General features: G+C 26.8%; 1 protein-coding gene across 4 annotated transcripts; it reads left to right on the top strand.

The window, feature by feature from the left end:
* The first annotated feature begins 3,571 nt into the window (after window positions 1–3,571).
* Window positions 3,572–16,402, top strand: LOC145939628 (uncharacterized). 4 transcript variants are annotated; one of them, XM_083044079.1, is made up of 13 exons: window positions 3,572–3,754; window positions 4,087–4,305; window positions 4,984–5,180; window positions 6,006–6,128; window positions 9,213–9,502; window positions 9,922–10,132; window positions 10,497–10,619; window positions 10,711–10,931; window positions 11,582–11,915; window positions 12,332–14,005; window positions 14,346–14,525; window positions 14,603–14,786; window positions 16,319–16,402. In XM_083044079.1, the coding sequence occupies exons 2-10, from the start codon at window positions 4,088–4,090 to the stop codon at window positions 12,511–12,513; spliced, it is 1,899 nt and encodes a 632-aa protein (XP_082900205.1). In that variant the 5' UTR covers window positions 3,572–3,754; window position 4,087; the 3' UTR covers window positions 12,514–14,005; window positions 14,346–14,525; window positions 14,603–14,786; window positions 16,319–16,402. The 4 variants fall into 4 exon arrangements, with proteins under 4 accessions (XP_082900205.1, XP_082900206.1, XP_082900207.1 ...); XM_083044080.1 differs by lacking the exon at window positions 16,319–16,402 and adding an exon at window positions 14,950–15,002; XM_083044081.1 differs by lacking the exons at window positions 14,346–14,525; window positions 14,603–14,786 and having other exon boundaries at window positions 16,319–16,400.
* The last annotated feature ends 1,640 nt before the right edge of the window (window positions 16,403–18,042 follow it).

Below are 18,042 nucleotides of genomic sequence, written 5' to 3'. Positions count from 1 at the left end.
TAAGCCGCTGACCCCTTACGGCGAGCAACTATATTTCGTAATTTATACCAAAAAGTTTGTGGGCTGGTGTGCTGATGGTACCATCATAATGTGCAGGCAATGTACTGTTAAAATATATAAAAGATTAATTTTTGGCTCGTTATAAAATATTAAAAATTAAAATATATAAACCGTGGACCCTATGCGGCGCCCGGATTCATTTTACGTATATTAGCTCAAGAAGTTTGTACGCTGGTATGCTTATGGTACCAAAATAATCTGCAAACATTACATTGTTGAAATATATAAAAGATTAATTTTTGGCTCGTTATAAAATATTAAAAATTAAAATATATAAACCGTGGACCCTATGCGGCGCCCGGATTCATTTTACGTATATTAGCTCAAGAAGTTTGTACGCTGGTATGCTTATGGTACCAAAATAATCTGCAAACATTACATTGTTGAAATATATAAAAGATTAATTTTTTGCTCTTTTTAAAATATTAAAAATCGATACTTTATAGCTGCGAACCCATTAAAACTCAGGTTCATATTATGTGTATTAAATGAAAAAATGTGTAGGGTCTAATCTATTTGGTACAGAAATAATCTGCATATAATGTACTATTAAAAAAAACAATCCGTTAATTTTTGGCTCTCTTTAAAATATTAAAAATCAATACTTTTTTAACGCGAACCCTATATAACGAAGAATTATACTATGTGTATTAAACGAAAAAATTTGTACGCTCGAATCTGTTTGGTATAAAAGTAATCTGTATAAAATGTACTACTAAAAAGAACAATAGATTAATTTTTGGCTCTTATTAAAATATTGAAAACGGATACTTTATAACCGCGGACCCTATATAAAGCAGAGATATATTATGTGTATTAAACGAAAATACGCTCGAATCTGTTTGGTATAAGAGAAATCTGCATAAAATACAGAAATAATCTGCATATAATGTACTATTAAAAAAAACAATCAATTAATTTTTGGCTCTTTTTAAAATATTAAAAATCGACTTTTTTAACACGAACCCTATATAACGAAGAATTATACTATGTGTATTAAACGAAAAAATTTGTAAGCTCGAATATATTTGGTATAAAAGTAATCTGCATAAAATGTACTATTAAAAAGAACAAGCGATGAATTTTTGTCTCTTATTAAAATATTAAAAATTTATTGCCGCAGACCTATAAAACTCAGACTTATATTATGTGTATTATATAAAAAAACTTGTACGCTGTTATAATCTGTTTGGTATAAATGTAATCTGGATACAATGTATTATTAAACAAGCGATGAATTTTTTTCTTTTTTAGTATATTTAAAGATAAAACTTTGTAGCCGCTAACCCTACACTGCGCAGACTTATATTATGTATATTATATAAAATAATTTGCATGCTCGTATTTATTTAATATAAAGAGCCAATATAATTTATCGCTTGTTTTTTTTCAATAGTACGTTGTTTGCAGATTATTTTTATACCAAATAGATACGAGCGTGCAAATTCTTTTATTTGATATACATAATAAAAGTTTGCGCCATATAGGATCCGCTGCTACAAAGTATCGATTTTTGATATTCGAAGAATAGGCAAAAATTTATTGCTTGTATATTTCGATAGTACATTGTATTATATATATAAAAATTATCTGCAAACAATGAAATATATTATTCGAGTTTTAAGTAGTAAACATATTATTTGTAATATTATTTATAACATTTTTAATTTTTATAACATATTTTTATTTTGAAATTTAATTAGCAAATTAACGCTTTAATTATCTGATTTCTGTCAAAAAATGCTAGTCAAATTTAAACAAACTTTATATAAAAATATCATTTTTATAATATCATTCTTTTTAATATAAAATTGAAGAATGACGCGCGCGTAGCGCGCGCTTGTGTTGTTCTAGTCATATAAACTTTATGGAAGAGCATTGTACATGATTGCCATTTTGTACAAGAACTGTTTTAAAGACAACAGAACTCTTGAAATATAGCCTGATCTTATATTTTTAGTCAAAAATGCGAGTTTTACGTAATAATTAATTGTTAAAAAAATTATTTATTTTTATCACATAAACTTTATGGAAGATCATTATACATGATTGTATAAATACGAGTCAAAAATTAAAAAATAAATAACATGCACTTTATATATCGTAATTTTATTATGCGCAAAGTAAGAATATAGATAAAGTAAGTAGTACGAGTCAACAATTTTCACTACGGTTAGCCTTTTCGACGCGCAATCACTTAATTAATAACATAAAATCATTAATGCCAATTAAAAACAATAAAAAATAACACGAACTTTATAAATCGTAATTTTATTATGTGCAAAGTAAGAATTTAGATAGATTAAGTAGTATGAGTCAACAATTTCTCACTACCTTTAGCCTTTTCGTCGCACAATCATTTCATCATTAACATAAAATCATAAATGCGAGTCAAAAACAATAAAAAATAACACGCACTTTATATATCGTAATATTATCTGCAAAGTAAGAATTTAGATTAAGTAGTACGAGTCAACAATTTCTCACTACGTTTAGCCTTTTTGTCGCGCAATCATTTAATCATAAAATCATAAATGTGAGTCAAAAACAATAAAAAAGAACACGCACTTTATATATCATAATTTTATTATGCGCAAAGTAAGCATGTTAATAGATTAAGTAGTACGAGTCAACAATTTCTCATTATATTCATCCTTTTCGTCGCGCAATTACTCTGTCATTAGCATTAAATCATAAACACGAGTCAAAAACAATAAAAAATAATACGTATTTTATATATCACTAGACAACACAAGCGCGCGTTGCGCGCGCGCCATTTTATTTAAAGATTTTATTTAATTTTATTTAATTTTATTTAATTTTATTTTAAACAACTGTCCAAACTGTTAACCTTCGCGATGACAGCCGCTCGATGGTACGAACATAACGCACAATAGCATTCGAGACAACCAATCAACATCGCGGAAAAGCGACAACAATACTTGCGAGAATCGACTTAACATGCCTTTTTTCATATAAGGAGAATATAGATTTTAGTTTTTAATGCAATTAAAATAGTGTCTAACATTCAACTTTATTCTACTTCTTCAATAAATTAATATATACATAAACTATCCATCTATATATTCGCTAATTGCGATAAATTATATTCTCTTACAAGCTTTTAGATAATCTTTATTTATTAATTAATTTTATTTATTTATTTATTATTTATTTATTTAATGCATAATTTAATGATTTCTTAATACTAAATATTTCTAATGACTTAAACTTTAAAAGTTTCTTTCCTTGTGTGCTTAAAAAATTTAGGAAAAAATTGTTTTTGACATACGATTTGAATTCTATCTTTGTGATCTATATCATAAGCCTTAAATTGTACTTTATCGTGTATTAAATTCTACATTTACAAGCACTTCGATTAATCGTACAACTAGCATAAGTGCAAAAAAAATCTCATGATTATCACTCTGTCCGACGCAGGCGCAACCCCTTTGTGTTTCATAGATAAAACGGCGTTATGGTAGCGGAGCTGCCAGTCGCTCTGAGCTTGTCCTATAGTGCATCAACTTTTTTATATCGACCAGCTTCGTACGTTAAACTCGCGTTTCGTGTCTACGTGCACGATTTAATAGTTGATAAACGAGACTGATTAATAAAAACGATTGCTATTTTCGATTATGAGATATATTCGAGCTATGAGATGGATGAAAGGCGCATAAACATTTCCACGAATGTATGTGTTATTATCTTATGTGCTCACAATTTCAAAAAATCTCAAATTGTTATTAAAATTAAAAAATTCCATTTTTTGTTACACTTAGTATGTTATTTTACAAGAGCTTATATATAATTTTATGTTATACGTGAAGTACAATGCAGAACAGTGACATATATCAAAACATAATTGTTATTTATGCCAAAGTGTATTGTTGGTTGTATAATTATCTTTTTCCTTTAAAATTATATATTTATTATATAAATCTCATAATATATTTCTCTTAAAAGGGGTTTTTTTTAAAAATTGAATTATGATTATTACTATAATCAAATTTTTATTCATTGTAGAATGGATATAAGTTCGTTAGTTCCGGCAGGTCTTCAAAGTGGGCAAACAGATAGATGCGAGGTTCAAGCGGGATATAATAAGTTTTCGGAAAATTTGCGAAAGTTTACACCACAGGCTATACAGTGCGCCATTTTTTGCGGTGGATCCAGATGCAAGTATGAAAATCCAAAAGCTTGGCCACCTGTCCACATGGCAATACAGAATATATTTTCGCATTGGTGAGCACTATCGCCGTTTGTTAAATTTTAATAGAATAACAAGAGAAAACAAAGAAAAAAAGACAATATAAAATATTGTCAATAAAATTGTTCTTACTTTTTGATAATTTAATGATTCAATAGATAACATTTTGAAAGAGAAATCATGCCTTTTTAAATAAAAAATAATAAACTCTATTATATTTATATATAGTATGTGCTATGTATCTAATATAATAATAATTAATTATAAAAAATCATTATTTATTACAATTTTAGTGTTAGATTAGCATTATATAATTTTAGTATTACATTATTGAATTATTGTGTGAAATGTATTTGCTTGCATACATAATTCTAAATATTATGAAAAATATAAATATTTATAATATAATATTATTCTAAAATGTTTATAACTTGTTACATAATTTATATCGTTAGAGATATGCAATCTGTATATATTAAAGCCATCTTATTATTGATATTCTGTCGATCAACTGCAACTGCACTGCACTGAAGCTTTATAAATTATGATTATAACAATCAAATATGTAATGGGCATATTAACATATCCCCTTCGTTGCATCGAGATATGAATAATTAACATAAAAATCAAACTTCTTAAATTTGTTATTACGTGTCCAGCTGTTGTGACAGTACTTGTATTATTTTTCGATCTAAATAATTCAAATATTTTAGGGTGACTGATGATGTCCTTGCGATGGCACGGCCTAATACCGCTCAGATAATAAAGAAAGATATAATTGCCCAATTTCATAGCTGGAGCATAAAAACTATAATAAACTTGCAAACACCTGGCGAACACGCGAGTTGCGGTGGTCCACTCGAAGAAAGCGGTTTCACATATGATCCCAATCTTTTTATGAAAAATAACAGTAGGTATTAAAAATGCTAATTATATAGAATCCAATTTCAATGTTTATTAACTGTAACTGTATTCCTATTTATTCATCACAGAAAATAACTTTGGAAAATATTGATTATGATCTTTCAAATATTTTTCATGATAAAAACAAGTCATATATAAAAAAGTATATAACTTTTATACATAATATTAAATATTATATATTTTATAATTATATGTGTGACTTCTAATATGACTATATATACAATAATATATGTATATATAATATTTTTATATATCGTTATTTATAATACAATAATAATTTCTTCATTATTTTACGACAATATTTTTTATTGCTATACTTTATAATAGGCTAATTAAAACATATATATTAATATTTCAATAAAAGTCGTTTTCGTGATCATATACATGTATTCTAGATGATATTATAATATCCCAAAAGTTATTTGTATAAATTGCTCTAACTTTATTGCATCTCGCAACTTTGTATCACAATATACAAATTGTATATTAATGACAAAGACTGTGATAAAACGGCAAAAAATTTCATTTTAAGTTAGTCAAAGTCACTATGATAAAACAAAATGGGGGGAAGTCTGACCTTGTTAAAAGTTAGAATCGTAAAAGCGTCTCTTCCCCATTCCTTAACAACCACTAGCTAGATCGAAGAGCTTCACAATATAACATGCAATGCAGCAAACGCATATATCTATATGGAGAAAGAAAAGCCCCGAAATAACAGCCGTTGCTACTGCTTATTTCCTCTACCCCGTTACCTCTACGTAGATATGTTCAGTATCAAATAGTTCCAATTAGCGATACAAATTTGTTGCAGTTTATTATTACAATTTTGCCTTGAAAGATTATGGTGACGCTACAATGGGAAAGCTTCTGGATATGGTCAAGGTTGTGGCCTTCGCTGTGCAAGAAGGAAGAGTGGCCATTCACTGTCATGCTGGTAAATCGATTTTTCACACACAGTATACTTGACCTAATTGCATCCTTTCCGACTATCATTTTTGAGTGCACGATTGTATCAGATCAATGCATATATATATTGTATATAAGTCAGTCTACAATGTTGTTGTAATATTCTCTCTTTGTTATATTTTTATTCATTAATCATTTTTCATATTAACTTCATTTATATTTTTATATGAATTTTTGTTGGCGTAAATAATTCATATTTGTATCAATATCGCAATCTAAACAACGCATAGTGTTTATCACGTACGTATTACCGTGGTACATTGCATGCATACAAAATTGGCTGATGCATATGTGTATCGTGCATTTGAGTCTTTATGCTGTACTCGCGAATAACTTTCAGTAAATACTAAAGAGAAGCAGAAAATAATAATTTCGATTAAGAACGCGTACACCGTAAAATTTAATTTACAGTTTAGCAATATATTCAATATAATTTTTATCAATATTTTCATTAATTATTTGATGTGATTTTCCGTCTAGTATTAAATCAATTTTAATAATTATATCTAGAATACGAAATATCAAAATAAATATATAAATTAAAGTATTATGAAAAAAATTCTCCGAATAGTCCTTTATTAAAAATAAAATTTCCTAATACAAAATAATCTTCCTACAAAACAATACTTGAAACATTTTTTTCAAAATATCAAAAACTATAGTTTAAAGCTCTTCTAAAATATCTCAACAATTATTGAATAATTATATAATGCAGAAAATAATTGGTTTCTAAAAATTTACTATTAATTTAACCCTATAATTTCACAAATAATTATATAATTAGATAAAAAGGTATGATTACTGACACACTAGTTTCCATTACACATAATTTATTAGCATCACGAACACACATTGTCGCAACACGACGAGAGATTTCCTTTCCATTAAAGCACAAAATACGGGTGGAACGATAAGCAAACTATCGAACGTAACGGTGGTATTTTTATACTCACACTATATCATGTTCGTTTACATATAAATAGTGCAGACACAAAAGATAATATCTAGATATACATCTAAAAAAAATTACATCTGTAATTATCAAATTATTGTGTGCTGAAAATCAGAGATCTAATCGCGAAGGTCAGCCGTAACAAATTAGTTTTTTTATGATGCGTAAAAAGAAAGTTAATTGTCATTTAGATGGGATTGTTTATTTTTAAATATATTAATAATGCATTTGATTAGATCGAATTAATAAGTTGAGACTAATGAAGAATGTGTAATGTTATTCCAAATATGCAATTTTAATATAAAGTATGCTATAAAAATTTGAATTTATTCATGTATTCACTTATTTTAATATATGATAAGTTTTTATAATACAAATAAAATTTTCAAAATACGAATATGAAAAATTCAAAAAAACATTTTATCGGATTGTATTTTCGTTTGTAATTTTTTTGATAGTTATTAAAAATCCTCTAGTATATCTTAGAATTAGGAGATTATGGTTTCTTTTTACTATATAATTAGCTTTAAATTATATTAGATATAATAAAGCAATTTTAGAGAAGCACTTTAGAAAAGTATAACGCACAACGGTTATTAAAATTAAGTCTAACTATAAAATTGAAAACAAATAAGCCAAGAATTAAAATCTGTTTTATTGCCAAATATATTTTGAAGTTATTCATTTTTTATTTTAAGTAATAATATATAACTTTGTATAAAGTTATATTTATCTCAACAAGTTTATAATATTTTCTCTAAAATATTTTTTTTGTGTTTTTAGCTTTTCGACACTAGTATACATTTCGTATTTTTTTCATCGAATGTTTAATATATTTTTATCGAATGTTGATATATTTTTATTATATTATATTAATAATATATACTAATTAATGTATATATTATATTAATGTAATTATAGATTAAAACATGAAAAATATACGAGCTCTTTATTGATTTTATCAATCAATAATTAAAAGATGTATTTTAACTCTAGAAGCGTACATTATTCAAAGTAATACTATATAGGATAATCACCCATTTAAATCGATCGATTGATTTTTCCGTAAAGGTTGCTCTACAGAAAGTTTAATAATCATAAAAATTAGTATTAGCTCACATCTAATCAATAAAAGTCAGAGGATACTGCGACTATGAGGATATCGCAAAATTCTAAACTTTACTATTAAAGTATTAATTATTTATAACTATATTCAAGTGCTCTTGACTGCCGCGAAACTGATATATAATGTATTTTAATTCTTTTAACATTTTTGTATTGATATATTTTGTAAAATTAATAAAATCAACTCCAACTGGAAAGGTTTATTAAATAACAATGTGAATATAATCAAATTAAATTACACAATTTATTCACATCGATGTTATCGCTATTATCGCTATTATGAATTGATTAGAATTCTGTAACTTCATAAATATGTGTTTTGTGTGCATATTATATGCATCCTTTATAGAAAGGAAGATATAAGAGAGTCTAATATTTTAATTTTTACTTCAATCAGCCGTAAATTATTCAGTAAGTATGTCATTACGTACAAATTTTTATTTTCTGCTTTGCAATTATAATTAATAATTTGTTATTTTTAATACTTATTAATTTATAACATTTTGCAAATAACATAAGATCGATAAAGCGATATTTTATCAATAAGGCGATGACTAGTTACATTAGTGAACACAGCTAATTAATGTGACCGAATAACGTAACTATTCTTAGGAATCTATAATGAGAAATCTTTCAATTTTCTATTCTTAAGATTTAAAGGAGATTAAAGAACGCTTTCACTTATAAATGATGAACTTTTGTTTCAGTATCTCTCTTTAGATCTTATATAATCTAGATCTAGAATTACAATCGCTTCTCTTTATTTGAAAAAAAGATGATCAAAAATTGATGAGCACAATTTTATTGATTCTTCTTGTATATATATTTAAGAATATACATAATTTTTATGTTATCTCTTAATTATGCTATAATTTTTAGCTTATTTTATAATACTTACTTGTTTGTATTTGATTAATAAGTGAACAATTTTAGGCCCGCAATAAGAAAACATTGTCGAAAGTATTGAACTTTCAGGTCTCGGCAGAACTGGCGTTTTGATCGCGTGCTACCTTATTTACAATCTTCGTGTGAGGGCAAACAATGCTATAAGATTTGTCCGCATAAAACGTCCGTCCGCTATACAAACACGCGGACAGATACTTTGCATTCAGAAATTCGAGCACTTCGTGCTTCCGCAGATGATAGTATTTCCTTTACACAGTACAACCGGGGATCGCAAGCCCTACAGTCTTCAAACATATCTGAAAAAGCAGTACAATATGCTTCATGGATATGAACAACGGAACTTTAAGCATATTCCGAAAGTACAATGCATTTTGCTTTTAATAATTTACTTATGTGACATTATGAACGTTTTTAATGTTTACAATTAAATATTATTTGTTTGTATTTGAATTTAACTTGACTAAATTGCATTAAATTTAAATTTTATTTTTTTTGTTTACAAAGAATGTTGGAATATTTAAAAATTAAGTTTTTGAAAATTAATTTTTTAAGGACAGCATACATACATACATAATATCTTTAAAATTATAATATTGTTAAAGCATAAAACAATATTTGTTTTAATGTTCTTTTGTGGCTTAGTATTATATTAATACTATATATATCAACAAATAACTATTAATGTTTAATTGTTATTAAAATTACTTATTATTAAAATTACTTATTGTTAGACAACGAGAGATATAGTTATCTAATTGCTAAAATTTGTATTTTTTAGATTATTTTCATTATTTGCGAACGAATACTGCAGCTCTGCGATTGCCAAGAAGACAATTCGCCTTCCGAAATTGCATATACAGTTTCTAATGTGTCTTTTACACAGAAATTTATCTGCCACGTGTTGGAAAAATTCCGTGATGGCACAAGCAATATACGGCACTCCTATTCATGGGCGGAATCCCTTACGGACTCATCCTACGAATATTCAAGTGAGAAGTATTACACGCATATTTAATTAAGTAATCTTATAATATCCAATTAACCTCCATCCGTCCCAGGGACTACCCGATTAAATAATTGAATTGAATTACGGCGTACAACTTTATTATACAATACTGTACAAATCTCTATGTATATGTTTGCAATAGTTTATTTTTATTAATTTAAACTGATGGTATAAATATATACATACACACACTATTGCTTTAAACATATTTCTTTATTGATTAATTTTAATATATTTACTATATATATGTATGTATGTATGTATATGTATGCATGTATGTATGTTTCGAATTTTATATATTTCGAGACATCATATATTATATTTATAAAGAAAGTTATATATTACAGTATCCAGTAAAGCATGTAATAGTAGTCAAGGATCATCTCGAGATACTTGTGATGATATAGGAAGATTGAGCGACGTATTTTGTATGTCACCAGATACTCCTTCCTGTGATTCTATATTTGCAGGTTTCTTATTGACAAATTCAAGATATTTGATATTATTTAATCTATCTAAAATAATAATATGTATATTTGACAGTACGATCTTATGCAACAGGTCTCGACGATAATTGCGTGGACGATGTCCTAGGTGATGGCATTCACGATCAGGATCTACTTGAAAATGATTGTTATAAGGAAATTCAGTCACATATGGACTTAAGAAACGTCGCCCGTAATGATTATGAAACGGTGACTGCTGAGGAAGTTATCAAAGCACTCATCAGAAATAGCGCCTCTCTTCCGGATCCTATAAAGAAACATTTACATGATTATCAGGTACTTCAAGCATATATGCATGAGAAAAATATTTTAGCATAATATTGCATATTAGATAGAATTATTCACATTTTTCAAATTACTTCCATTTATTAATAGTGCTCCATACACGAATATATACTTCTGTGTTTATTAATATTCTAGAATATCGTGGGTAGTGAATCGCACATGGCCTTTATATGCTTCATATAAACACACATACACACACATATATATATGTATATATACAATATTTTTTTGTAACAAAATAAATCAATTTAATGTATTGTAGTTAAGTTTCAAAATAAATTACGAATTTTAGTTATATTTAAGGTACAGTTTTAATTATCGTGTCATCTATAATGATCTATATTGCAAATATTAATTAGAAAACTAATGCGTGCTCTCTCTTCCTCTCTCTTAGAATAAATAAAAATATTTTTTCATCTTTTACACAAGCATTAATAAAACAATTAGTGATTAAAAAAGTAACGTGATGATATAATATATACTCGATAATATTATAATAATAATTAATTTCTAACTACAATTTTTTTATAATATGATGACATGTTAATAACATTATGTTATGATAAATAATAATACGTATTTAATAATGGTTTACATTTAACATTAATATTAATATTAAAAGATTAAAAATATATTTTTAGAGTGATTTGAATCATCGATGTACTGCCTGGCAGCGATTAGAATTGGAAACTAATCTGGAGATACTGTCAACACTGCTGTTCGAATGGTTGGAGAATCTTAAACACCCGCTTCTTGATGTTGATAGTCTCAGTTATATTGTCGTGTGGAGTTCAAAGCCGCAGAAGTGTCTTGGAAAACTGTCCGTCTGCACAAGATACCTATTAGAATATCTTTTGCGATTTGTTACTCGTTTAAGGCCTGTGACAACAGAGAGTCAGAGCCTAATTACTAAAAGGCTTATGGCAGCGTTGACACAACAAACAATCTGGATTAAGAATTCTTTTCATCCTTTAAGTATGTATTTTTTTATTTATAATTATTATAAATGACAGTATATAACATATTGAAATATCGTTCTTTTAATTGTTCTAGTTTATAGATCGTACATAATTATACATCAAGATAATAGATAGTTTTCAAGAGTAGTATTTGCTTAAAGATGTGTTTAGAGATATAATTGTGGAACACTTGTCCCTTATTCATCGTTTCTATATCCTTCTTCGCGTCATGTCATGAATACTCAGAAATATTGATTTATACTACAGTCCACTTTTAGTCTATTTATATTTCAGCATCAATAATCAAAGCATCTTTATGACGACAGTAAAAGGCAGATTCATATGCATTATTTTATCGCTATTATTCTCGAAACATCTTTAATTTCAAGATATAAATAACAAATTTTGATATTGAGAAAATTTGCATTTCAGATAAACATTTTCAGAAACTACGACGCGGTACCGCTGGAAAGCTTAATGAATTTTTCGTTCGTTTGATGAACTTGATAGAGGAAGTTAACACTCAAGGATTAGACAAACCTCCATGGGCATCTAAATGGGAATTATTATCCAAACATTTGCGTGATATGGATAATCAGAAAAACAGCGAATGAGCGTAATACATTTATATTTAGCATTCTGACGAATTTTTTTCTAATTGCCAACGATGAAGGTATGCCTTTCATTTTTTGTTTCATCAGATATGGGCTAAAGAAAATAACTTATAATTTATGCAACTTTTATTTACAACTCCAGCGAGAAATGATTGGTCGATTCGACATCGATTCCATTCTGCCATTTCTCGCTGGGATAGGCTAACTCTTGTTTAACTATAAAAAATTCTTATTTAATAACAACTATAAATAGCTATGCAAGCAGGATTTGACGTTAAGACCAAAGGGATATAAGAGTTTTGTAAATATAATATAAAATATAATAATAAAAACAGTATAGTAATGAGCAGTAGTTTGTTACTATATATCTCTTATATTAATACTGTAAATCATTGCTGTTCTGCTTGTAAAAGACTTGACAATCGCGCACTGCAACATACTATTTGTAAGCACCGTTAACTTTTTTTAATCTGTGATAATGTTAGAAGAATTGACTTCCAATACTAGTAGCGACTACGTGAATTTCTAGATTGCTTAATTTAATAAGTATATATAATACATAAATGCAAAAAAAAATATATTCTTGATCAACTCTGAATGTTAACTATGAGAATTCTACAATAATTATTTTTGTAATAAATTACATTATTAAATTTAACTTTCAAATATCAAATTTAATAAATACATCATACAATAAGCAATTTAATTATGTAAATGATTAGAATAAATAAAGGATGAGAATATTTCAGCTATAGCAGTAGGCACTGGTAAGATATTGTACACATTCTGCTATTCTCATACAAATATTGCCATCAGATTACAAAGCAATAGAGCAAGACACACATGAGTAATAAAAATTTGAAATGCAGCACGCGTTGAATTATTCGAAATAGGCTACATTTTAACAAAAACAAACAAATATTAGAGCTTCACAGAAATATCCTTGCATCTCATTTACAGTAAGTTCAAATTTCTTTTAATTAACAATAATAGCACATTATGTGTCAGCTGATAAAATTTCAACTGTAGATAACATTTTTATTTATCTCGTTTACCTCTCTGATGCCAAATTTTATGTTTAAGCATCAGTAATTTTATGACAAGTTTATAATGTATTTTATGATATTTATTATGTTATCCCTTTTCTAAAAAGTGCATGTTAAGTCGATTCTCGCAAGTATTGTTGCCTCTTTTCCGCGATGCTGATTGGTTATCTCGATGTGTGCTGCGTTGTACATTACTTCATATTGATAAAAGCCTGTCAAGGTTGAGCGACGCATTTTGACAGTTCAAATGTATATACGCATTTTGACAGTTCAAATGTATATATTGAGAGGTTAATAGTGTATTCAATTTGTGAATGCAATTATTGTGGTTTATATTATGATATACATGATATTATGTGTACATATCATTAAATTAAATTAAAGAAAATATAGATAAAGAAGACGAAGAAAGGAGGAAGAGGAAGTAGGAAAGAATAGAGAGAAAGGTATGTGTAGTAAAGTATATATATTTTATAAATGTAATAAATAAAGTATTATTTAATCCAATTTACATTATTTTATCAAGAGTTTTATGCGTTATTGTTGTGTAGATATTATTAATAAAGTACTATAGTTAAATATTATTAATGTTATTTAATTTTATTGATAATTAATATTATTTAATTTACTTATAGAATATTAAAATATTGAAATATTACTAAATTATATATTACTTCGTTAATGTTTAAATATTATTAGTTTTAATAAATTTTTTTATGTTTTATTTAAAGTTATAGAAAAGACCAATTATTTTTTTAATTATACCATTAATTTTATTACTCATAGATAGAGAAGAATAGAAAGAGAGAAAAAAGAGTAGGAAAAAAAAGAGAGAAAAAGAGAAAGGAGAAGAAGAGAAGAAGGCTTTCTAATTAAAATTGAAGAGAAAGAATAAGCAAAAGAAATAAAGAAAAAGGATTGATTGAATGACTGAAGGAAAAGAGAGAAGAAAAAATATAATATTAGGTAATATTTTTATTAAATTTTTTAAATGTTTTAATATTATTATATCTTTAATAATTTTTAAAATATTTTATTTATAGTTAATATAAAGGAGAGATGCATTATATTATTAATAGACAAAAATAGAAGAAGAGAAAGAGAAAAAGATAAAGGGAGAGTAGAAAAAAAAGCTTTATTTAAGATTAAAGAAGAGGATGAATAAGCAAAAGAGAAAGAAGAAAAGAAAAGAAGAAAAAGGAAAAGGGAGAAGAAGGAATATATTAAGTAATAAAATTTTTATTGAATTGTTTAAATGTTTCAATAGTATTATAATTTTAGTAACTTTTTAATTAATTTGTTTTTGTTTTATTTTATTAATGTTAAAAAAGAACCTAATTATTAATTATTAATTATTAATTATGTTATTAATTATATTATTAATAAATAGAGAAGAATAGAAAGAATGAGAGAGAGAGAGAGAGAGAAAAAAGAGTGAAAAAAGGAAGAAGAGAAAAAAGAGTAGAAAGCTTTATTTAAAATTAGAAAAAAGGATGAATAAGTAAAATATAGGAAGAAAGAGTGAAAAAGGGTAAAGAAAAAGAGAAGAATGAATTTAAAATTAGGTAATAATATTTTTATTAGATTTTTTAAATATTTGAATATTATAGTTTTTTAAAATGTTTTATTTATAAAGTTCTTAATGAAAACATAAATTATATTATTAATTATATTATTAGTAGATATAGAAGAATAGAAAGAAAGAGACTAAAGAGAAAAAGAGTGGAAATAAAAGAGAGAAAAAAGAAAAGGAGAAAAAGAGAAGAAAGTTTTATTTAAAATATAAGAAAAGGAAATAAGAGAGTGAAAATGAATAAAGGAGAGAGAAAGAAAAAGGAAAAGTAGAAAAAAGCGAAAAGTTTTATTTAAAATTAAAGAAGAGATGGAGAATAAAAGAAAAAAGGTAAATGATTGAAGGAAAAGAGAGAATAAGGAATATATCAGATTATAATAATTATTAGGTATTAATTTTTTAATTGTTCGAATATTATTGTAATTTTAATAATCCTTTAAATATTTTATTTAAAGTTAAATGGGCAACTTTCGTGACAGAATTAAAATGTTCAGTTTAAAATGATCCGTGGCTATGATTTGTTAAATTTGAAATTTTATTAGAATCATCATAATTTCAGATTTGATCAATCACAGCACACTAATCACAGCGTACAATTCATTTTAATTTGAATTATTTTAATTTTGTCGTGTAAGGGCATAGGAGACGAATTATAATTATTAATTATATCATTAATTTTATCATTTATAGATAAAGAATAATAGAAAGAGAGAAAAAGAGGGAGATAGAAATACAGAGAAAAAAGAAAACAAAGCTTTATTTAAAATAAAAAAAGAGAAATATTAAGCAAAAGAGAGGGAGAAAAAAAAGATTATAGAAAAAGAGAGAAGAAGGAATATAAAATAAAGTAAATTATCTTTAAATATTTTATTAAAGTTAAAGAGATGAATTGTATATTATTAATTATATTATTAATAGATAAAGAAAGAAAGAGAGGAAGAGAGAGAGAAGAAAAGAAAAAAAGATAAAGGAAAATGAAGAGGAAAAAAGGAGGAAGTTTTATATGAAATTAAATAAGAAAAAGAGAATAAATAAAAGAGAGGGTGAAAGAGAGAAAAAGACTGAAATAGGAAAGAAGGAATATAATATTAAGTAGTATTTTTTCAGAATTATAAAATATATTATTAAATATAATTAATAAGTTTTAAATATTATTTATATTATTTATATTACTTAATTTTTTAAGGTTCCTTGGCATTTGCTGCGGCCATGTTGGATTTTGACGTCGAAGGTGAGAAAATACACGCTAAAAATTATTGCGTGCTATTTTTAGATAAAAAATATTTTGATGAAACATAACTTCAGATGGCTTTAGCATACTTTTAAAATAGTCCGAAAACTATTCTTTCCCTTCGAAAATCAATCAACAATCGTAAAATGATCGTGATGCAGATTTTGTCATACGAAATGCGCAGTAGAAATGAGTTTCGACATATATTACCGCGATATATGCATGCAGTCAAGCATAACTCGTGATAATGTGCAGACAATGTACTGTTAAAATGTATATAAGATTAATTTTTTGCACGTTTTGAAATATCGAAAATTAAAATTTTTAAGCCGCAAATCCTATACGGCGCAGATTTATATAACGTATATTAGACCAAAAAGGTAGTTCGCTGATATGCTTATGGTACAAAGATAATCTGCAAACAATACACTATTGAAATATATATACGATGAATTTTTGGCTCGCCTTAAAATATTAGAAATCGATATTTTTTTACCGCTGACCCTATGCGACGCAACCTAATTTTAAATATATCAAGTTAAAAAATTTGTACACTGGTGTCTGTTTGGTACCAAATGATTCTGTAATAAATGTACTACTAAAATGTATAATCGATGAATTTTTGGCTCGTTTTAAAATATTAGAAATTCATACTTATTTGACGCGGACCCTGTGCAACGCATCCTTATTTTATGTTTATCGTATTAAAAAATTTGTACGCTGTTGTCTGCATGGTACCAAAAGATTCTGTAATCAATGTACTATTAAAATGTATAATCGATGAATTTTTGGCTCGTCTTAAAATATTAGAAATCGATACTTATTTGACGCGGACCCTGTGCGATGCATCCTTATTTTATGTTTATCGTATTAAAAAATTTGTACGCTGGTGTCTGCATGGTACCAAAAGATTCTGCAATCAATGTACCATTAAAATGTATAATCGATGAATTTTTGGCTCGTCTTAAAATATTAGAAATCGATACTTTTTTACCGCTGACCCTATGCGACGCAACCTTGTTTTATGTATATCAAGTTAAAAAATTTGTACGCTGGTGTCTGTTTGGTACCAAAAGATTCTGTAATCAATGTACTATTAAAATGTATAAACGATGAATTTTTGGCTCGTCTAAAAATATTGGAAATCGATACTTATTACCGCTGACCCTGTGCGACGCATCCTTATTTTATGTTTATCAAGTTAAAAAATTTGTACGCTGGTGTCTGTTTAGTACCAAATGATTCTGTAATGAATGTACTATTATAATGTATAATCGATGAATTTTTGGCTCGTCTTAAAATGTTAGAAATTGATACTTTTTTGACGCGGACCCTGTGCGACGCATCCTTATTTTATGTATAGCAAATGAAAAAAGTTTGTACGCTGTTGTCTGCTTGGTACCAAATGATTCTGTAATAAACGTACTATTAAAATGTATAATCGATGAATTTTTGGCTCGTCTTAAAATATTGGAAATCGATACTTTTTACCGCTGACCCTGTGCGACGCATACTTATTTTATGTTTATCGTATTAAAAAATTTGTACGCTGGTGTCTGTTTGGTACCAAAAGATTCTGTAATCAATGTCCTAATAAAATGTATACTCGATGAATTTTTGGCTCGTCTTAAAATATTAGAAATCGATACTTTTTTGACACGGACCCTGTGCGACGCATA

Source organism: Prenolepis imparis, unplaced genomic scaffold, assembly GCF_030444845.1.
Source record: "Prenolepis imparis isolate NDT839.2.m4 unplaced genomic scaffold, iyPreImpa1.0 SCAF_8, whole genome shotgun sequence".
NCBI lineage: Eukaryota > Metazoa > Arthropoda > Insecta > Hymenoptera > Formicidae > Prenolepis > Prenolepis imparis.
Note: the sequence above shows the minus strand (reverse complement) of the source record. Positions and strands in the feature narration are given on the sequence as shown.